Consider the following 24,233-nt stretch of genomic DNA (forward strand, 5'->3'; position numbering starts at 1 on the left):
TGAACTCGTTACTAAAAAATAAACTTCGTAATAACTTTTGAAACTGTATTATTTTATACTCGAAATAAAACATTTTACTGTCTACTCTAATGAATGTACTTATTTTTAAGCTTTTGCTTTGCAAAGGAGAAACTACCGGTTCCTACTAATTTGGTTTAACTTTACATCTTCACTGTAAAATTAAAAAGGTAAATAAATGCGCTCCACCTGCTCCAGGCATGATTTCGGGTTCTATTTACGCCCTGTTGGCTGGTTGTTTGGGTGCTGCCGCCTCCTTATCGGCTAAACTAACTCTAGGTGCAGATTACCTGAAGGAAATATGTGAAGTTGGACTGGAGTCTGGAGAGCAATACGATGAAACTACTGTCTGTCTTTGGGTAAGAGTCTGACTAACTTTGATCACTCCCTTGAACATGTGTTGTGCATTGTGCAGTAACTTATTTGGTAAAATAGAGTCAGAGTCAGAGTGATGAGACAACAATGGGAGCAAAACTGTCTTGAGCACCAAAAGTTTGCAAATGCTTCAATTTCCTGTTCATGTCCGAGTGGTTTCCCTTTCGTTGTCGCCATGGCACATGTCAAATGTCATGTTTGCAGCTGCACATCCCCATGCGGGTTTTGTGCGTCGGCCTGATGTTCCTCTGCAATGCTGTCATGTGGACTTTCTTCTCCAAAGCTCTTCGCTACAGCTCTTCTTCAGCTAGGGTCACTGCCACCACTACCGCAGGCAACTTTATCTCGTCGGTAAGAAGACGGCCCAAACTCTCGATGGGTACCAAAAAATAAAAAATAAAATAAAAAAGTCAATGAATCATGACAGTAAATTCTTATTTCACTCTTGTTTGTACATTTAGGCCATCCTGGGGAAGCTTATTTTTGGAGAGAGTCAAGCAGTTCTGTACTGGGTGGGCATCTCGCTGACGCTGTGTGGGCTGCTGCTGCTTCATGCATCCACGCCTGAGTCTCTACCACAGGAAGAAGCCAAAAGGGAATAGATTATTATTTTTTTGCTTTTACTGTACATTATATTTACATTTCTATTGTCACTCGTCATGAGTGGGTAAATAGGAACTAGCTACCAAAGATAAAATGTATCTGGTGGCTCTGTCATGTTTAAAGAAAAATAATTTTGATGTTCAAATGTTTAAATTTGTATTGACAAAGTCGTATTTAATTTTAGGTTATTATAAAAATAAAAATTACATCATATCAGTATATGAGACAACATGAAGGTGGGAGGCATATTTAGGTCTACAATGGAAAGAAAAGTCTAGAATGAAATAATACACTAGTATAATGTGTTATAAACTTGCCATTTATGAGAATTATTACATTCTGCCCTGTACAAATATACATATTTTGTTAAATGTAGGGTTTATTGTATTGTAATTAGAATGTATTTTTTGAAATGTTACTATTTTTGTAAAAAAAAAAAAAGAAACGAAAAAAAGAAAACTTTGTACTTTCATAAAAGTTGAACAATTAAGGTGTATTTAATAAGTTTTCAACCACTACTCAGTTGAACAACCCAATAATTTAATTGAAAAATGAAACTTGCAACACAGCAATCACATCAACCTGATTTCCAGCACCCATTTAATGAGTTAAAAGCCCTCATATCGACATACAACATGAAACATAATTAAGGTTAAACATATAACAAACCGTTTCACACACGTCAGGAAAGATAAGGCACAGTGGTAACGACAGATGTGGATACAATGTGCTCAGAGGATTAGTGCTACTGTTGGTCATTTGTTAAAGCCAACTGGCAGCTGGGGACCGAACATTCTTGAAAATAACATTTACTTTGAAATATATGGTACAGTAGTCTCTCATTTGCAAAGATAATAGTTTAGAAAAATCCACAATGGCAGACAAACTGACTCAAAAGTTTGTGTTACACTAACTTTGGTGTCACAATACCTTTAAAGAATATTTTACATTTTTTAGATATAAATATATAGGAAAACAGTTTATATCAAACTGTATTCCCCGCTCTTTGCGTGACATTCTTTTAGTAAAAAAAAAAAAAAAAAGCAAACATAACATTTAAAAACTTGTGATGGCATTATTTCCTTTCCCATATAAACACTGAAAAATGTGTTTTCTAAAACAAAACAAAAACAAAACGAAAAAAAAACATGGTAGGTCCAATTCAATCATAAATGGCAGAAACACAATGCTGCAATTCAAGAGAACAGGCTTGATATGACTTTTCCAGTGATGGCGCAATCTTTGGTGTTTTAGCAGCCCCATGTAATGGAGAATCATTATTGTCTGCGGAAAACATGCAAAGAAACCAAAACTGCAGTTTTTATGTAAAATGTGGCCATACTTATGACAATATAGGTTCAATTTAATTAACATGGAACACAACATCTGAGTTTAAAGTTAATCCCCACATTTTCAGGCAAAATTTCCTCCTTTAATTGCAACAAAGAATTTGCTGTGCCAAGGAACTATGTTGATGTGGTTTGAGATTGATTCAGACAAAGTAGTGCTTTGCCATGCTCTTGTGGCACCTATAAGCAGTATTAAATCTTCTAGGGAGTATCAATCACACAGATTTTCACTTTCCGCAGCAGAGTTTTGAGCCTATCGCCCAATGTACTTCCCTAAGCCTTTGGTCACTTGAACATGAATGTTAGCATGATCGCTAATCCTAACCTGGTACAACAGTAATTTCAGAAAACTCTGCACTATATATAAATAAAGATGACTTCATGCCTGTGCAAGTTCTGGATGTTTTAAAATGTCATTTTGGAATGTTAAGTGGTCAGTAATTTAGCTTTAAATTAGGACGGTAAATATCTGACACCGAGACAGACAGGGGACCAATATTTGATATTAGCTAAAGATATAAAGCACAAGCATATTATTTAATACGATTTTCAGTATTGTACGAAATGAAACGCAGTCCAAAGCATACGTCTGTTCGCAGACAGTCCTAGTTGAGCGGGATCTCGATGACATCCTCCTCGATGATGTCCCCCTGCGGGAGGCTGTCGAGCTCCGGGGGTCTCTTCTTGCAGCTCATCCCGGAGAAGGGACTGCACCAGTTGAGGGACAACGGCCCACCGAACGCCGTCTTCATGGCCTCCCAGCACGGCGCCTTCTCCCACTTGCCCGTCTCCCCCTTTAAGCGTTCGATGCCCTGCAGGGGACGGAGGGAAGGGCTGAGGTGAAGTTTGGCATCTGCATGCGGAGTTGCTATCAATTATTTAGCAATGGGACTCAATTGTGATAGTGGTTTGCTCTTTGGGGTTATGGAGACAAAAAGCAAATTAGTTCTTAATAAAATACTCATTTCAGGTTGTGTTCATTCAATGAATCAAATGCTTTATGCATCTATATATGTATTATCTGAGTATTGTATTAAGAATTAGAATGAATAAATCTGCCTTTACTTTCATGGAAACATGCACAGGATTACTAAAATGATCATGCACCCAATCGAAAAAAGAAAAACAAAAAAAAAGAAACAATAATGCCAGAAGCAAAGTCATCTGTGACAAGCGTATTATTAGGCTGTACATTCCGATTTCACAATGTCTGTCTTTCAATATTTAAGTGCAACCTGCATGCTAAGGATGTATTGCACGCATGGTGAGACAGCGACAGTGAACTTTGTCGCAGCTTACCTCTGTCACCATAAAGTGATGTCTGCTTCAGAGCGCTTCAGTTATCAAAGTAAATGCATGAGTGTGGAGAGAACATTGGAGGGAGGGAAGGCGGTGCATGTTAACACACAATCATGGGAACAGAATGAAAGACAGGGACACATTCATAAACTTAAGTGTGTCGGACAAGTGAAAGAAGTTAAACTGTTTGGAACATTAAAGCGGAGCTAAAATCAAATGATGGGCATATTTTGATTTGAAACAATTATTGCATGTGTCAAAAAAAAAGTCTGGAAATAACTTTTGCATTGCAAATGAGAAGAGTTTATTCCCTGCACGTGCTGAAATTACTTCAGGATGTTCAACAATGAAATGTCCCAAAAACAAAATTGAGACTCAACATTTTCAGCCATAATTCAACATCATAACAGCTGTGTTGGACAATCTATAACATGCCTTCACTCGCTATCACATAAACATATGATTGAAAGTAAACAGAGCAAAGTAAGAAAGCACTCTTGAGTTTGGCAGACTGAAAAGATAACAATTAGAGCCCCCAGAAATCACAGAAAACTGAAATAATGTTTTCATGTATTACCCAAGTCATGCATAAAATGTGCAAAGGAGGTTACGCCTTCGCCCGCGTTTGTTTCTATCATGCATAACTAATAAAAACTGCTCAAATGATTTCCAGAAAACTTTTGCAGAGGGGTGGAGCATGGGACAAGGGACAAACCATGAACCATGACCTCCATCAAGGCATCCTAATTTGGATTAGCGGATGAAATCTGGATCAACAGACAGATCATGAATATATTCAATTCATGCTGTGATCAAATAAAGTTATCTACATTACAAATGTCATGGAAAACCATCCATAAGTTCGTTCCCATGTTCAAATGAATGAACGATCTGTTTCAACAATTACCAGTATCCATTTTTAATCATTTAATCCTTTCGTCATTCTGAAGCTAAAAAAACAACTTGACTGGGCACAGAAACGCAGACAAAAGCGTAACCTCCTCTGCTTGTGGTGGTAAGAATCACAATAAATATTTTTAAGGTCCTTTCTGACATGTCAGATGTATCAATAGGGTGGATCCATGCCAAAGCACCCGGTGTGTTTATGTAAGCAGATTTAGATTTTAATGAAACTTGGTGTACTTGTTGATAGTGGTGAAAAAACACTAAATATGAAATTTTAGGTCAATCGGATTAGCGGTTGGGGAGTTATGCTGTGCCAAATTTGGACATATTTTTGGCAAAAAGGAGCGTGGCGACCTCCCTTTGAACTCTTATATCTCAGGAACTCGTTGAGCATTCATTGAAGCCAGAGGGTATGGGAATCTGAAATATGTTTTAGAGAACATGCGAGAGATTATATGTCATGAAAAATGTCGAAGTCAAGTGTTCCACAAGGTCACTTCCAAGGTCAAACGATTAAAGATATGGAATCTCTTCTGGATTCCCTTTCCAACAATATGTTTTGCGATGACTGACCCAGTACGGTAGTTCCTGAGATTAGCGTTCAAATTAGTGTTGTTCCAATATCAATACTGGTATCGGCAGAGGTGCCGATACTGCATTAATACAGTGGTATCGGTGAGTACTCACAAGTAACATGGCGATACCATTATTTCCAACGCTAATATAGGATTTTGGATGCAGCATCTTGTCCTGGTCGTGCACGACATTCACTGATATGTGACCCAAGATATCCTATTGGCCCTTGAATGCTCTGAACCAATGGCAGGACAGCTTTTTCATGTTGAGGAAAAAAAACCGTAAGTATCGGTATGGTAGCGGTATCTGCCGATACTGCAAAGCTGGGTATCGGTGGCAAAAAAAACGGTATCGGAACAACATTAGTTCAAATGAAGGCAGCCACGGCCCTATTTGCTGAAAATGTCCAAATTTGGTAGGCCGTAGCTCCCAAACAAACATATCTGCTCCTATTGACCTAAATTTAAATATTTTGTGTTGCGTAATGACTATCAATAAGTACACCAACTGTCATTCAAATCAAAATCGGCTTGGTTAAAACAACCAATCGGGTCGTACCTTTACGCATAGCGTCGCTGCTATGTAAAAAAACACTTATGATGGTTTTTTCCCCCATTTTTTAAAATTTTTGACGTAAAAAAAAAATAAGTACAAATTAAAAATGGTAAAGAAAAAATGGACATAAGTATTTTTCACCTAGCAGCGACAAATGTTTTTTTGTTTGTTTGTTTGTTTTCCTTAACTGGGCAACCTTCGGTCAGATGATAAAATCAGAGGACAGATTATGAATGATAAAAATGAACCAAATGTGTAGTTCAAAAGACACAAAGTGTTTTGATCAAAGCCAGAGTCCCCAATTACAAGCGTGAAACCATTCAGTGTATACAATTGAGATGTTAAAAGCATTGGAATGTAAGAAAAAGCACAAAAATAAAGTCCACTTACATCCTTCCACTGCACAATAAGCAGAGAAAAGTCACGCAATTCAAAAAGTCCTCTCATAATAGTGAAAACAGGGGGACAGGCGGTGTTCTATATAGTATGTGCATGAGTGTGGTGGGGAACTTGAGCCTGACATAAGTGCATGTATTCTTTTAGAGATAAGCTTTTATCTTCAAATTTCAACCACCGGAAGCTTGCTCACTTCCCCTCTGAGCATAGCAGAGCAATTTGGAATGGTCACAGTTAAACACGCTAGTACATACTGTTCCGCTATACAGTTAATAAATAGAATGCTTCTGTAACCCGGCAATGGCAGCATTGTTGTGCAAATGTCACACAATAATTGGAATGTTTCACGCTTATGCAACTGCACACGTTACAAAAATGCCACTCTATTCATTTCAGTTTTTTTTTTTTTTTTTTTTTAATAGCTACTTTGGTGCCATATACCATTTGAAATATTTGTTAGGACTCATATCTGTGAAATTATTTAGTTCAAACTATGTGTTCAGAAATAAAATACAAATTCAATCTCCGACTCATCACAGTGTTTGCAAATAAGGTTCACGAACGGTGTTCGCAGGTAAAACGTAAACAAGTATTAAGCATGAAGTAAGCACATTGAGAATATGTGAAGCTGTCCGCAATCACTAACGACTGTCAGAGCCGCTTGAAGACGCATTCTTCCCTTTCACACCACATATTGGTATGTCTCAGCCTTCCCATGGTCAGGGGTGGAGAACGGGCTAAACCAGAGTAAGGAGAAAGGGTGTCCAAAAACCGCCCTCAAGTTCATCCACTTAGTTTTTTTAGCCCATCTTCTCTCTTCCTTTTTCAACTGCTCTATGCCCTAAAAGCAAAAGATAACCAAACTTCAGTTGGCGTGTTCTCAAACCGTTAGCAATCACAAAGTGTTCATTTGAAATTGTGATAGTTGTCTTCACAATTGCAGCCAATGGTCATGTGATTTGCTACAGTAAAACCTAGAAAACTCACATGCCAATGCCTATAGGAAAATAAGGGGGGGGGGGGGGGGGGGGGGGGAGAAAAGAAGAAAAAAGAAGCTCTACTGTAATGTAATTTTCGCATTGTTCTGATTTCACAAGTAAGAATGAAAACTCAGGACCTTATGAAAACAAATAACATAACTGATATAAATATTCAATATACTATACTATACATTAGGGATGTTTAAAAAAAAAATCGATTCTCATTTAAAACAATTCAGAATCGATTTTTAAATGTCCCCAAATCGATTTTATTTAAATTATTTTGCCCTTGTTTGTGTGTGCCTTTATTAGGAGCACTGTTCATGTTGTACAGGATTTGGCCACTGAGGGGCAGTGTGGTTCCATGCCTTCTGATACACAGTTAAATTGTAGCCACGTTAGAGAGCAGAAAGAAAAGGTCACAATCAAGTTATGCCAACAAAAGTTGTTTTTTTAAGTGTAGTAAGAGCATATGCCAGCGAGTAAGGTGAAGATGTTTCTCTTTATGCATTCCTGAAGCGTTTTGTCTGAATAGTCGTTCTTTTGAGTGATAAAAGTGCCACGAGTAGAGCACTAATTAGCGTTAGCGAGTCGATGGCACGTTCCATTGTGTGTTCGCCTTGAGCTACATTCTAAACAAAGTTTGCATTTAAGTCTGTACTGTGTGCAATTTTCTTCATTTTGTGTGTTCAGTTAACCCCAACTGGAGTGTAATAGCATTGTTAGTTGAGTTCAGTGTGCTTGGGGGACTGATTAGAGTCAGGTAGTGTCTATGAGCCAGCAATAACGTGCTGTACTGTGTTGAGTTATGCAAATAAATGCAAGTTAGTCACAGGCACAGCTATTCATCGTCCACATGGTCAGTGAGAATGTAACAGGGTGAAACATACCAGCATTGGACTCTTTGAGGGACTGTTCTCTGTCTGCTAAACTGTTATTGTGTTCAAGAAGGGCAGAATATACTGTAAAAGCAATAAAATTATAGCTATCTACATAGAGTAGCACTCTCCTTACAATTCAAAACTTCATGTCTCCATTTGTCCATTCTGTCTTTAAAATCAGTCAAGTCAAGTCATCTTTATTCAGGCAGGAGTAGATCATGACGATTAATTGCACATCTATAGATTGAAGCAGAAATCATTGTCAATCAAATAATTTTGAATCAAGAGTCGTTCTTTGAATCGAAAATCGATTTTGCATCGAATCGCAGACCAATAAATTGGAATCGAATCGTTACACATTCAAAAATTCCCACCCCTACTATACATACCTCCCGGCTGACGTATGCTGTAATGCAACAATATTTATTTCTGGTTCCGGGCCCTGTTTATTTGTGTGGTGTTACTGTGTATCATTTTCTCACTGGACACTTGTTAACTTTGCTGCTATTTTGCTGTTCAAAGTTGTATACTCTCCACTCCAATGCAATTCTAGCTAGTCGTCTGTGAAAAGTGCACTTGAATATACCCAAGCACTTAAATCTGGTGTTTCATGATTACATGTCAATCTTAGCTTGGAGTAGCAATTAGCATGGCTTCTCTGTCATCTATTTATTACTCCTCGCCATCCCTTAGTGAAAACAACACTTGTAAGAAGCGTAGATTATTCGCCGCCATAGAGGTGATTATTACTGACATGTTTAGCCATAATAGCTAGCGAAACTCGTTGCACGTTTAGCCACAATAGCTAACTAACTAACTGAAGTACGTTGCAAGGTAGCTGGTCAATGTGGATGCACCATTTTTGTTGTTGTTGTTTTTTTATTTATTTTTATTTTTTATTTTTTTAAATCAAGAGCGTGTTGAATTTAATTGTATTGCGCAATCTGTAGCATCTTGGTGGCCTGACACAGTGGCATATTGGCCATTGGGCTACCGCTAATGATGACTCTGCTCAACCAAATAGCTTTGCTTCCACCGCATGTATTGGTGACCTAAGTGTGTTGCACCACCTTAACGTGTGCATCCCGCCCAGCGAAGCATTTGGGGACGGTCTCTGTGGTTCAATTACTGCTATAGGACATTAAAAAAAAATCATGGATTTGCAGTTTTTCTTTTCAATGTGTTTTTATGAGGCACAAAATGAATTTCGACAAATTGCAAAGCAAATGCGCTTATTTCAAGCCTTGCTTCACCTACACGAACATCCTGGTTTGTTATTCTGACAGAAAACAAGAACTTGAAATCAGAATGCTTAAAAAAAATCTTTCTGTGTTTATATTTGATCTCAGGTACCTTGGTCACTGTACTAGATATATTTTAAAATGAGCAGAATTTTCTTGAAAGACACCCACAGAATTGCAGCTAGTAGAGCACCGACAACAAACTCATGTGTACACAAGGCAATTCAGAATCCAAGTGTTCTGCTTAATTTTATTAATAGGACAGTGGAATCTTACTGATAACATTGACCCCAAAAAAAGCATGTGAGTAGGGACACATAAACCTAGGAAATTCCTGATTTAACAAGGGGGGCAAGTACTCAGAGTAAGGTAGCTTTGAATAGACGTTGACGTCATGCATCCCAAAATGGTCGTTAGCGCAGCCATTTTGGCAGTATAGAAAAAACGTCAATGCCGCACTTTAACAACAAGAAGAGGGGGGAAAAAAAAGGATCGAACATTCTCCAGGCTACCAAAAGAGGAGCCAATGTGTAGCCAATGGATCACAGAAGCCATAAAAAGAGTGAACAAGAAGACAGAGGATTCGGGATCCTGCTCATTGCTTGTGTATCTCTTCATATCAGGTTAGTCAATTACTCAATCAGTTGTGTAGATGTAGCTCGATTGTATAGTTATTAAATGAAGGCGAAAGACGTGTATGGGCAGTTCGTACATGGTGGCTAAATCAGCAAACGCTAACTTGCCTGAAGCCTCCTACCACACGCAAAATGTGGGGAAAATAATCCGTTTCGTTCGTTTGTGCTGTTACAGTTGAATAGATATCACACATTTGAATTTAATAACTGACCAATACTATAAAGACGACTTTTTACAGCATAAATGAGGGTGGCACAGGCCTATTAGCAGATGCTACGTTGCTAACGCGCAGGTACATCATGTCCTTTTCATCAAAGAAAGTTGACAGATAAACGCAAGTTCACCCCACTGCAAGTAGTAATAGGCCTCGATACTGCCACATGGTAGCGTGTTTAGGGAATAGTCACGTGACGTCCGCATCTCCAGGCTACAGGCGAGCTAGGCGGTCGCCTAGGGCGCCATCTTGTGGAGGGGGCGCCAAATTGCAGAAAGGAAAAAAAATAAAATTTAAAAAACACAAACACAAAAAGCCCTCCCCCCCTCTCGTGTTTTCTAGCATAAAATGTTATATAGCAAATATATTTTAATGAGTTCCTTTTTTTTTTATTACTTCTATTTCAAATAAATGACTGAGTTCACGACCTGCTGTCCTGGCGCCCTGAACCTGACCCGCTGCTGCCGCTTACAATGAATGAAAGGTAGGGGGAGGGGTCGTATATCATCTCAGAGTGTAGTGGCAGCACTTTAGAAAGATAGATAGATGGTTGGCACACTTGTGTTGTTTATACATTGACATCGACAACAATGAAAAGGTCCAAGCCTTCAAGTGCTGCATTAAGAAAGCGGCGAAAGGAGGAGGAGGAAAAACGGGCCCAGGGTAGAGGTATGTATGTCAGTCAATCATCATTGTTTATAAAATAAACACGAAAATAGCGTTAGCTTCTTAGCTTGCTTGTAACTTGTTTACTGCACCATTACATCCATGCTAGTAGCTACTTTGCACACAAGAGTGGGGCAACGCTTGCTGAGTTTAAACTAAAACAGCCAGTAAGTCCAGATACCTGCAAATGGATTTGCACAAGTCATTGTTTCACATAACCACATGAATTTATTAATTTATTGAAAATAAGAATTATGTGCTGGTTTAATGTAAACATCGATATAGTAAATGCATTTTTTTTTTTTAACTAGATGCGCTGAGAAAATATTTGCAGCCACAACAAGCACCTGCAGAAGCTGTGGTAAACAATCCTTCAGTGTCGTCTTCACCAAAGGCTACTGAATGTAAGTGCATGGATGGTGCATTTAATACAAACAGCCATAATTTCTGACATTGTATTCTATCATAATGCAAATGGATTTGTTTTCCCTGCTTTAACACCAAAATAATTTGAAGTGATGTATTTTGTTTAATGTACAGCTGAAGCAACAGCCAGTCAAGCACCAATCAGCAGTACTTTGAGTGACACAAAGCTCGATCTTCTAGATCCAGGTGACTATTTCAGTTATATCAGCTATTGCTGCATCATGTACAGTGCTCAGCATATATGAGTATACCACCTTTGAAAAACGTAAAGATTTTGTTCAATATCTCCCCGCGACCCTTGTGAGGAATAAGCGGTCAAGAAAATGGATGGATGGATGTTCAATATCTCAATAAACATAAGAACAATTTCCAAAATATTGACAAAATGTTTTCTGTAGAATACGCACTTGACTCACAACATGAAAGTAAGGTTGTAATAGGATGCATAAATTACAAAATCTTCAATTTAATCAAATTAACTAATGCAAAAAAAAAAAAAGCAACCCACAACAAAAACGACTACATCTAGTATTTTCTATGAGCTCCATGACTGTTATGGGTAGCAACATGTCTGCTAGGCCTGGAATTAACAAGCCTTTTTCTCGGGGTCTACTTATTTGTGCAATATGTACTCTAAGAAAAAAAAAAAAAAAAAAACTCTTAGCAGAGATGCAGTCATTTCTTACCTGGCCAAAATCCAATATGTCAAGCATGGAACTTTTAGTTTTTCTATAGGAGAAAAAACTTCGAGAAATCTATCCCAACATGTTGGTAGCACTCAGAGTGGCCGCTACCATACCAGTGACTGTAGCATCAGCTGAGAGATGCTTTTCCAAGCTTAAACTAATAAAAAACTATTTAAGGTCTACCATGTCACAAGAACGGCTAACTAGAGTGGCACTTATCAGCATCAATCAAGAAGTATCCAGGCAGCTATCTTTTGACGCACCAATTGATGCCTTTGCTGCAAGGAGGTCCCGGCGTGCACTATTTTAAGTATTTGCCGTTATGTTCCTAAGTTATTTAGTGAATTTTTTTGCACACTATTCACATTATCTGTGAATCACCTTATTGCCAAAGTTTTACGATATATCAAAGTTTGTATATTGATACATTTACTATTTTTTGTATCTTACACAATTATTAATGTACATAGTGAAAACATTTTGAGGTTTTAAATACTGTCATTTTGCAAAAATTGCAATAAAAAGTTGCATTGCATTGTACTTCTGTTATTTTTCTTATTTTTATTTGTTTGTGGAATTTGGTATTTATTGTGTGGTGTGCTATTAAATATAATATATCTATAATTTTTTTTTTAGTGTTTTTTTTTTTAGTGTTTTTTTTTTTTATGGGATTGGGGGGGCTACCATGTACATTTTCGCCTAAGGTACCAAATCATGTAGGGCCGGCCCTGCGCATCTCTAAAGGTTTTTCTCCCTTAAAAATTCAAATCACCATGTAAAAACGACATTTGGGGCAAATGCTTTTTCATGGCACTGTATACAGTCAGCCAAAAACATCTATACACATCTCAGTAATCGGAAAACTTGCATAATATTATAATACCAAATTAATTCAGAGTGCACAACTTTAATACAAGTCACCTTTAGTCTCTACAATTACAAGAGTTGCTCACAGTATTGGAGCATTAGCTTCCAGACATTTATGTGTACATCAAACTACTGCTTGGGTAATAATGTTGGTCAAAGTGTCCAATGGGATTGATGGACATACATCTTCACGTGTTCAACTTCCCCATAGGTACTTTGATGGATGTTGTATATCACTGGAACTCCATTAGTGGGCCTTAGGTACTATAATGTTTATTTTGACTTAAAGATGGATTGCCGAGTTTGTCTCGTTTTTACTTGTGATTGCCACCTCTGGCCAATAACATAACTGCAGCCTCTCGGTCAAAATTGTGCATGGTTTGCGTGCGAGTACGTGTGCTCGAATAAATTGTTCGTTTTTTTTTATCTGAGCTGGAGTATGGGTTGTGCTCTTCTTTGTTTCAGTCTCCATCCTAATGGTGTCGTACGCTAGCTAAAAAAAACTGCATGTCCACGGGGACGAACATGACATCACCCAATACCACTCCACACCTCCTCAACCCCAAGAACCTGTCCACACTGACGGGAAGATACAAACTGATAGGTGCAGTCGCAGTTAACTCATTCACTGCCTTTGACAAGTATACTTGTCAATTGTATTTTTTAGAGCGGTGCTAAATGGGGGCGAATCTGAGCATGCTCCACTGTAAATATCAAACTTGGAAACAACTTTACTGATGCCCAACCACCGGTAGATGACATCATTGCCCCATTTTATAGGAAATAAACACAGTTTCAGAGTCCATGGGAGAAATGGCTGTATTTTGGCAAACCTACGTTTTTCTGCTGTCAATTATAAAAGAACGGGACGGGACAAAAAGTAGGGAGTCTATTCTGTTATTTGGTAGATTCGGTTTATATATAATTATTGAATGTAATATCACGTGAGTATTGGAAATGTAAAAATTTTCTATAATGACTGGCAGTGAATGAGTTAAAAAGTCAGGGCTCTTTGAACTCATCTGGGCATTGATGCAGCATGCATGCACACTTTTACCAATATAACACACATTTTGCATGTTTAAAAGTAAAATGAATTGTGCCCAATGGAGAAAAAAAAAATCCAACAAATTGAAAATAACACATTTTGGAGCCGCGTATACTCTGCACATACTGCCAGAATCTGGTAGTGGCCCATGCTTACAATAACACAATTCAACGGCGAGGTAGAACGATGTGTCCAAAGAAGAAGGGCGTGAGATTCCCAATTAACCAGTTTCTGTTATCATGTAAAAAGAAGAGACTCGATGATTGTTGTGAAGGACATCACAAGGTACCATCCTATTATATAAAGATTACTATCAACTCCCTAGTTGCTGTGGGCGTAAAAATGAGAAAAATTGCAATTAAGTGCACAAATAATTTGGTTACTGACATTTTTCGGCCTCTCCACTTTATTTACACTTCTTTGTGAAAAAAAGGGCAACAGTGATCCTTCTAGCTCATTTGTTACTGAATTTTTCCAACTTGGAAGTGTATACAAGTTGTATTTTTTTGTACAAAGGAGGTCTGCATAAAACTCTAGAGGTTAAGGTGGAGCTCAAAGGCAAAACAAAATCCTTTAATACAATAATAGGCTTCCAATTTCTACTTTTACAACAAATGTTATCACGAAATGATTGCCGTTATATTAATGAAGAATGAAATAAAAAGTAAAAATTTGACTACTGTCCTTAATTTCTTGTGGCTGGTCACGCTTTTATTTACGTTTTTCTTTACAACAATAAGAGACACAGTTGACCACTATTACCATTTTTCCCCCTTGTGGAATAAAGTACAGACCTACATGGACAAAATTGTTGGTACCCCACTGTTCATAAAAGTAAACCCATACAATGGTCACCGAAACTACGTGAAATGTACAAAAGTAACAAATGAAAGAAATTTAATCAAAACCAGCCATTACTTTTAAATTGTTGCTCAACACAATTAAAAAACAAAAACAAAAAAATGGCTGGACAAAAATGATGGTACTTGTAACTTACCGGTTTTACTGTATTTCGACGCATACATTTTTGAGGAAACCACTGCTGCAATCAAACGACTTCTGTAACTATCAATGCGACTTGTGCACCTGTTAACAGGTATTTTGGTCCACCCCGCAAGAGCAAACTGTTACAGTTGTTTCAGGTTTCAGTCCACTTGGACTCAAACAATGACCACTGGTGCAATCTGACACTGCACTTTGGGCTCGGAGTTTTCACCTTTAATTTCTTTGGAGGTTGTTCTGGGCTCTTCGGATACCATTCGAACAATCTGTCTAGACTGTCTCTTCAAATTATCATCATTTTTTTCTGTTGCAGCCACATCCACAGAGGTTGGCTATAGTCCTGTGGATGTTCAACTTGTGAATATGTGCCACTATTGTCACAGGAACATCAAGCTGCTTGGAGACAGTCTTATTGCCTTTATCTTTAACATGCTTGTCTATATTTTTTTTCTTTCCTTAATCTCCTGAAACAATTCTCTCCAATGCTTTCTGTCATCCATGTTCAGTATACATCATGCCACTAAGAAGCACAGAGGCTACCGGTATTTGTCACCCTTTAAATAGGCAGACTGACTGATTATGATTTTGAAGACACCTGTGATGCCAGTTAAAGGACACACCTGAGTTAAACATGTCCCGCTGGGCAAATTTCTTTTATTGGAGGTACAATCAATTTTGTCCCTACCCGTTTTTTTTTTCCTTTCTTTTTCTTTTCTTACATTATTCTGTTGGACAATTCAAAAATAAATGCTGATTTAGAATGTTTAAAAATAAATAAATAAATAAATATATAATTTTAAAAAAATAGAACAATTTATTGTTTCAAGTAAGTTCAGGGTTTTTCTTTCATTAACAGACACTTTTGTCTACTTGCCTATTATTAAAGTTTCTTTATTCAATAATAAGCCGAAAAATGCAGTTCTGGTGCAAAAATACATCTGCTCCAAAGGTGCTATGGATATTTACCTCACAGTTTAAAATGAAAATTTGATATACACCCCCCCACCACCCCTTTTTTTTTTTTTTTTTTTAATTGAGATGTCTACTTGAGATGCAGCTTTATTTAATGGGACAGCAACATGAAAAATGAACTTTTTAGAGTTTTTAGCCGTGTTAAAATGTTAATTCCTCACCAAAAACATAGCCAAAGTGGTGTTTTCCTCCATTCACTCCTCTGTGAGAAATTCGAGGTCATTCCAAGCATCAGCCCCTCCCAACCTGAGAAAACGAGCTGTTGGCACTTTTTGACATCATAAGGTACGGACTCACCCCCGCACCACCTCTGCGGACGAAACGCACCCCCACCTTTTCTGCGACCTCCATGGGATAGTGACAAAAGTAGCCTTTATCACTACGCCTTCTCTCCAAATGAATTCAAAGCAATCAATTATCCTTCACGTTTGCAATGCCAAAGTGCAATGACATTTGGCTGTCTTAAAATCCCACAAAGGTTCTGGCTGACACTTTTGTAAACTACAAATAAAACTTTTGCACTGCTGAACCTAAATCAATGAATAGTATAGTGGTTAGTGTGCTCACTCTGTAAGCAAGTCCCCAGTTCGAGACCAGCTCAGGTTTTTCCCCTCCTCCACTTTCTCACTCTTCTTCCCTCTCCTCCCCTCCTCCTCCACAATTTCTTGCGGCAAGGAGCCATTTTGTTTCAAATGTTTATTGAAGAATTGATGACTTGCATTCAGAGGAGTGCTCAAACGCAGATCTCCAACAGCAGACTGCTCGGGGAGGGGCGGAGTTTTACTGAACTGGGCGTTTTACTTCCGTGTTAGAAAAGTAACCAGCAAAACGCCCAATATTTCATAAAAAAAAAAAAAAAATTACATCGCCATGGTGTCAAAGGTAAGCTTCAATCATTATATGCCTATAATTAACGGTCTTAAAATACCGTGGTGTAATCCCATTAAGTAGATCTGTATTATCATGGAAAAATAGGAAATTTTTTAGCAGGTTTGTCATACACAAAGTACAAAAAACAAGGGAAATCTTTCATTACAGAACAACCGTTCTTGAATATAGAAAAGTAGTTCTCTTTCAGAAAATATATTCAAGTTAATTACAGTGTGCTCAGAAACCACCAAACGACAAAAGATACATTTTAGAATCAAACACTATGGATAAATGTGCACCATTTTAATTTAAATAAAATAAGGTCAATGATGGAGTGTCAGTATCTAAGAATGAGATATTAAGACTCTCAATGTGGGGTTGGGGATTGCCTTGCTGGTGAATTGGTCACATGTCAAGCAGCAGAGAGAAATGACAATCAGCTAGCAATTAGGGAGAGAGATGTAGCAAAGGGAGAGAGGGAAGGTAAAGGACTACTTGTAACTAAATGGGTTACTTACAGTTTCATCAGTACAGATGGAGTGGACTTGGGTACCGAACATCACAGAGGTGAAGATGAGGAAGAGGAGACCCTCAAAGCACAGGAGTATGAGGAGGATGACTGTTGCTGGTGGAGAGAAGGTACTGCACTCTGGGAAATGACGATATGAAGGAAGAAAAGCACGAGGGACAAGAAGAGGCTCATATGAGGTTCAACTACACGCTGGGTTGATCTCTCAGTTAGGGGATCTTCTACAGATGTTTTAGATGTAAAAAAAAAAAAAAAAAAAGAAAAGAAAGAAAAAGCAAGCTGTGTTTCATTTACCATACTTGGTGATTTTGTTTAACAATACATTCAAAAGGGTAACACGATTACAGATTGCTATGTGTCTATGCTAACTATTCAAATGCAGTACAAACAGCACATGGGTGTTTTATCTACCATCAATGATGGGCTTATTCTATGGCCAAGGGTCTTGGAACTGGTGAAATGTGAAATCTTTCCATTCCATTATAAATATATGGATGAAAATAAAGAAAACTCATAATACAGAAGATGATGAAATGGAATCTTTGGGGATGTAGTTTGTGACAGATTTGACTTCCTTCACAAACAATAACATGATTTCCTGAATTCTTCATCAAATGTATTCTGGTTATACTCATGTGAACAGTTCAATCTCTCATAGGACAGTGACTCTGATCAATGGATATCTATACAATGTGTCAAAAAACTAACAAACCTTGAAACAAGGCTTAGTGTGCATTAAAAGTCTACACACCCCTGTTTAAATGCCAGGTTTATGTGATGGGAAAAAATGAGACCAAGACAAATTCAAAACCTTATCCACTTTTAATGTGATTTATAATCTATACTTCTCAATTGGAAAACAAACTCATCTCTTGAAGGCAAAATTACAAAGCAAAAATATACACAACCTAACACTAAAACTTTGCTGCATATTATGATAAATCTAAATCACAAAAACATGGCATTTGAACAGGGGTGTGTAAACCTTTTATATTCACTATAGATGGAAAGATGCAAGGGTTCTTAAGTTATGAAAAAACATCGAAGGTAAGCTAAATAATTATATTTAAAAAAACAACAACAACTACACTATGCCTCACCAAAAGATTTACAAACCCTTGGTAGAGCATGATGGGGACAGCACAATGTATGCTTTAGGCATTTTATCTTGATCTGGAAAATCGGCATTAGTCATAGAAGAGCAAATTATGGATATGGGCCATTTCAAATCCTTTTTGAATGAACCTTGAGCTGTTTGCTAAAAACCTGAGGTTTCTTGTACAGCACAGTCGAGACCATACATTCAAATATAGAAAATGACTTTACCAGTATAAAATTAATATCTGGAATCGCCCAGAGAAAACCAAGACAAGCATCCAATTTCTAATTTATAGTGTCCAAATGGACCCAGATAAACAGGCCACCCAATATTCAGAGTAAAATGCTTAAAGTTATTTCATTAAGGCACCATCATTTATTTTGTTTATGTCAATATTATGGCAAATACATGACAAAAACACTCTTCATGGGGGATAGGGAATGCGCCTGTAAATCGGGAAATATGACCCATTCAATTCATATACATTTTTTTTTTTTTTTTTTTTTTTTTAACCAAAACAATCTTGGAAAAGCAGGGATATACTGCCAAGTGCTAACCAGTGTTTTCCATGAAAAACGGGTGTGTTGGCTCATTGTATATGTGTAGCATAAGTAAGCTTATTGCTAATTTTCAAGTGTCAGGTAAAGGATCAGGATTAAGTTGTAATGCAAAAACAAAAACACCGTTACTGTGAATGTGAATATACACTAGACACAAAATATACTTACTTGTCCAATCATCTTCAAAGCAGTAGAGAAAATGGAAAACCACCATGAATAGAGCGTGGAGAGACACAAGTGCAATGTACATCTGAATAAAAAGAAAATGAGATTTAAGGAGCTAAACTGAATCTAAAATAACAAAATGTGTCAAATATCAAATCATGGCAGAGAGAAAATATCAGCAATGTCAAACTACAAAACGTCACGAAAGTTATCAGAGCCAACTTACAGTGAACAGTACAAAGTACTTTTGATTGTTCTCCCCAACACAATTGTTGACCCATGGGCAGTGGTGGTCCATCTTCCGTATGCAGCGTTTGCAAACACTAGGAGAGGTCATCAGAGATGTGAGAAAGGACCTGAATAAATACTTGCAATGTATATCGGTGGCATCGAGCCAAAACCTTTTACCTCCGAAATCGTCACTTTTCAGGAGATTCCAAAAACGGCATATTTTTTTCTACCATTAACATTGCATCAAGATTGGTCAATAGTTTGGGAAAATAACACCTTAAAATTTTAGGACAGCTGGAACTTATTATAATAGTGTTAAGGATTATTTCATTTTTATGTCTTCATACTGTACAATAGCATACAGGACTATGCCTGTGTACTAACTAGGGATGCAACAATATCCAAACGTCACGATACGATATCACGATATGAAGCTCACGATATGATAATTACCACTATATTGTGGGGAGGTTGGCGATATTTAAAAAAGGTCACAATATTGTAAAAAAAAAAAAAAAGGAAAAAAAAAAAGAGCTCATACTTAAAAAAAAAAGCACAATATTGTGCTTTTGTACATAACTGCAATGATATTATATTATTATGTTCTATTATTATTATTATGTTGTTAATGAACGCACACATTGAGTTTCTCAACATATTGACTATCCCTTCATCTGACAATTACTGTAGATTTTCAGCATAGGGCTAAAACATCCCTAATGAAAATTAAATTGCACTAAAAAAAAAAAAAAAAAAAAAAAAAAAAAAAAAAAAAACTAGCCACTAGAGGGTGCTAGAACTGCAGAAATGGAAATCAAACTGACTTTTTTTAACAGATGTGTTGCATTTAAATATCGTGAACATGACGACTACGATATTGTGGCAGTTTTAATATCACGATATTGCACTTATCGTTACATCCCTAGTACTAACCTCACTAAAATGAAGGCATTGCACATTTGTGACTTCTGTTTGTGAAAGGCGCTATACAAATGGTTACTTTACATTAATATTAATGCATCAAAATGACTGAAGTATTAAAATATTTACATTGTACTGACATTCCAACAATACACAAGCACAATCTAGAATTGTTTTGTTTACTTAATGACAGCGGTCCCCCGAACCGTGTGAAGACACAGTTTGCAGGACCGGCATAGAAACAGATTAAAAATATCACAACGTGATCGAATGGTCGTATGGCATATGAGTGAAGTGTTTATGAAGCTAATAACACAGTGCTGTAAAGCGTTTTAATGTTGGTGGGCATTGTCCTAAAACATCTACGATGAATAAAGAAATCTTACAGGAAACACTGACTTGAAAATTATGCTGAGTCCCATTTGCATAGACTATTAATAAAAATCAGAGGAAAAACATCACTTCCATAATCATTTGGAATGTGGCATAGACTTGAGCTTGTTAATGTATTGTCCTTTACCTGCAGTGGTGTGCCCGGTCAGGCTTGATGCTACAGCACTTGGGACATTTGTAGACCACCTGTCCTGGTTTCAGCTGAAGGCTTTCGATGTATTCCTTTGTTGCATTGCCTTTGGGCACTGCCCCCTGTAAGAAACATGATCCCTTTTAGATTAGATTTCAATGCGTGGGTCTTACCGCAAAGTGTTACAAGTTGGGCTGTGCAATTACCGGTGATCAAATTATATATTCATTTGAGTTCATTTCAGGACTTTTTTTTTTTTTTAGTAGTAGCATCCCTAGTTCAAAACATGCCCCCACCTATCCTATGTGTACGAGGTGGGAATTATAAGACGACTAACAGTACTCATTACGATGTTACCAAGTCAGTATATTTAGAGACCATCTTTCTGGTGAAACATTAGACTCTGTCGTATACCATGACATATCGCGGACTCAATCATTGTAAAAGCACTTACTTACAGCCACATCTGGCGATTAACTAAGGGACGACATCTCCAAATACCTGTAGCTGAGTCCATTATTTAAGGAAATGACCATTTTGACACAATACAATTCCAACAGCTGAGTAAGTCACTTACAGGATCAGTGCACATGGCCCTGAGGTGTGAGGCGAGGGCAAGAAAGGCCAGAACATTGAACAGAGATCCGTTGACAATGCTGTACGTCATATTCTTTGAGGGTAGCAGCATGACAAACAGCACCACAAACTCCGCATACAAAACCAGCAGCCACGTGATGATAGCGCAAATGATGCCACAGGCGTCCTTAATGAACCACATGGCAGAAGCAGATGAAGCGGTGATGACGTCTTTGGAGATGGGAATGCGTTGTTCCATCTGTAAGAAAGTGGTTCCCGACCAAGCTTGCCCACGACTGTGCTCCACATCCCTGCATCTGTGCACTGGGCTCTTCATGCTTCATCTATGCTAGAAACCTGCCGCTGATGGTCCCGCTGCACCTTTTGGCTCCAGTAATGGTCAACACATGCTGGGAAGGAGCAAGAGAGTCACAATGTAACTAATGTTTTACAGGTTTTTTTTCATGTTTACTTAGTGTGACGCCAGCTTCATATTTCAACAGTTCTTAATTAAACATTACAGCGTGTGATCAGCAAATTGTGAAGGATCCTCGGTGTGGGTTACTTGACGTGAACTGTTTATTATTCCGTGGCTTGTTGAAAACGAAGTAACAACTTCAATTGGGATTGTTAAGAGAAGGTGTGAACTAGAAAAAAATAAAATAAAATGTGTCCCAGCATAGTGTATAGCTCTTTGATTGCCACACGTCATAAAAGCGAAACACAAAAATCCACACAGTGCCAGCTGCTTTCGAGCATTTTAACTCATCTTTCAAGGCAAAAAGAATATTGTTTGCCTTTACTACATATACAATGTGGCTGCTAAATGAAAGATCGCATTCCATTCATCGGAATTTTACTAATCATTATTCATCGTCGTTGGCAGTCAAAGAGATAAATAGCATACTATTTTACAAAGTAAACACACGCATCTCTGGGCCTTCGACACCTACAGTTCAAATATATGCGCTCATGATAATCCGAGGAAAGGACACCTTGTACCAGGACATCAAAATAACGGAATTCGACATATCACCTACGGGTTGACGTTTTAACTTAACTGCTAACGCTAACGATCGAGAGTACTTACATTTTAAGTTCAAAATTTTATGCCAGTTGTACTGGCTTCGAATAGCAAAGCGAATAGCGAAGGAGGACCGGGAACATCTGCCTGCTCTCATATTACGTTAAATGACTTTGTTTTACATTTCCCATCTAAACACTAAGCGCTATTTCCTGCTTAGTGCTAACACCAGAAGATTGGCTATGTGCGATATATTCTTCTTTGGTGTTAAATGCTTCTTCTTCGTTTATATTTTCGGCAGCGTAGACGATACTTTGCGTATTACTGCCCTCCTCAGATTTAACGCGTCAATTACAATCATTCAGTCCTAAAAACAGATTTTAGAGAAAAAACAAATAATTACAGACAGCTTTATATAAAATAAGATGTTCCCTTTCTTTCTTATGCACACTTGCATTTATTTGTGTGGCACATTCTATGAAAACATGCTTTATAGTTTATACTGGTTTGTGGGTCCCTACACACTCACAGCACAAAAAGGAGTGAGTTACTGTTCAAGCCATAATCAAGTCTCAATCTATTTATAGTATTTACTATTAATGACCGTTGTCTGCAAAAAGAAGAAATGCTTACCCCTGGACATTTTTCCCATAGTCTGCCACTCTGCCACTCTTTTCCTGGCCTACGTGGCGGGCATGTTGAGTCGGACAACATTTCTATTCAGGTAATCCACCCACTTTCTGTACCTTTGATTTGGTTCAACATGGGATTCTTTAGATTCTTTACTTTCTTTTCTCTTTTTTTACTCCTTTGGTTAGCATGTATGCCTCATACATAGTCAGGGTTCTGGGTTTAAATTTAGGCTTTGACCTTCCTATGTGGGTACTCTGGTTTATTCCTCCTACAATTGTCCATGGTTGGTTAATAGGCGGGCGGCACGGTGGACGAGTGGTTAGCACGTCCGCCTCCCAGTTCTGAGGACTCCGGTTCGAGTCCAGGCTCCGGCCTTCCTGGGTGGAGTTTGCATGTTCTCCCCGTGCCCGCGTGGGTCTTCTCCGGGTACTCCGGTCTCCTCCCACATTCCAAAGACATGCATGGCAGGTTAATTGGGTGCTCCGAATTGTCCCTAGGTGTGCTTGTGAGTGTGGATGGTTGTTCGTCTCTGTGTGCCCTGCGATTGGCTGGCAACCAGTCCAGGGTGTCCCCCGCCTACTCCCCAGGAATAAGCGGTCAAGAAAATGGATGGATGGTTCTCTTGAACCAAAAGTAGACAAGTGATACACAAAATGGATGAATTCAATATTAAAACAAAAATTTATTTATTTATTTATTTATTTATTTATTTACCTGGATTGGCTGGAAACTAGTTCAGGGTGTACCCCGCCGATGTATGTATGTATGTATGTATGTATGTATGTATGTATGTATGTATGTATTTATTTATTTATTTATTTATTTATTTATTTATTCATTAGCTTAGGGACAATGTATTGAGGGGGACGCTTACACAATATAATGCTCTATTAGGACTGCTTGTCTTCCCAGTCTCATGCAAAAGTGTATTTTTAATGCTTTTAATGGAGTGACTGTTTTACATTAAACACATGTATAAAGAAAAAAAAAACTAAGAAACTAATGAGCATATGCTGCAACCTTGGTCAGTTAGGGTTCCAAGGCTATAACAACAGTTGCATCCATCCATCACATAAACGAACCCGCCCTCTCAAAACACGGGTGAACGTCAGCTGAGTTAAGTGATAAGTCATTTCCGAAAAGCTCTTCAAAGAAGACTGTTGTGAATCAAGGTAGGTTTTTAGAACGCTATTCTGGATGGTAATGTAACAAACATATTATGATGATTTAGAATATGGCAATTTTACACAAATTGTAATCAAGTCTGATGGACTATAAATTGTGAATGTAACAAAAATTATACATTGGAATTCAGAAATTACAATTATAGTGGATAATTAAGATTTTGATAATGTTTTAGTTACCTGAGTTATAAGTTTCTGTAGCTTTTGGCAGGACAAATTATC

General features: G+C 37.8%; 2 protein-coding genes across 4 annotated transcripts; one reads left to right on the forward strand and one right to left on the reverse strand.

Moving 5' to 3' along the window:
- The first annotated feature begins 159 nt into the window (after nt 1–159).
- Nucleotides 160–3,314, forward strand: LOC144021964 (transmembrane protein 42-like). The gene is made up of 3 exons (XM_077526273.1): nt 160–377; nt 598–744; nt 855–3,314. Exons 1-3 carry the CDS (start codon nt 219–221, stop codon nt 993–995), a joined length of 447 nt encoding a protein of 148 aa, XP_077382399.1. The 5' UTR covers nt 160–218; the 3' UTR covers nt 996–3,314.
- On the reverse strand, nt 1,580–22,464 carry zdhhc3a (zDHHC palmitoyltransferase 3a). Of its 3 annotated transcripts, none has more exons than XM_077526269.1 (7): nt 22,261–22,462; nt 21,172–21,580; nt 20,592–20,716; nt 19,146–19,242; nt 18,923–19,004; nt 17,085–17,215; nt 1,580–3,157 (listed from the first exon to the last, which is right to left on the reverse strand). In XM_077526269.1, the coding sequence occupies exons 2-7, from the start codon at nt 21,505–21,507 to the stop codon at nt 2,951–2,953; spliced, it is 978 nt and encodes a 325-aa protein (XP_077382395.1). In that variant the 5' UTR covers nt 21,508–21,580; nt 22,261–22,462; the 3' UTR covers nt 1,580–2,950. The 3 variants fall into 3 exon arrangements, with proteins under 3 accessions (XP_077382395.1, XP_077382397.1, XP_077382396.1); XM_077526270.1 differs by lacking the exon at nt 1,580–3,157 and adding an exon at nt 3,925–6,918 and having other exon boundaries at nt 22,261–22,464; XM_077526271.1 differs by lacking the exon at nt 17,085–17,215 and having other exon boundaries at nt 22,261–22,464.
- Nucleotides 22,465–24,233: the final 1,769 nt, after the last annotated feature.

Source organism: Festucalex cinctus, chromosome 7 (assembly GCF_051991245.1).
Source record: "Festucalex cinctus isolate MCC-2025b chromosome 7, RoL_Fcin_1.0, whole genome shotgun sequence".
Taxonomy (NCBI): domain Eukaryota; kingdom Metazoa; phylum Chordata; class Actinopteri; order Syngnathiformes; family Syngnathidae; genus Festucalex; species Festucalex cinctus.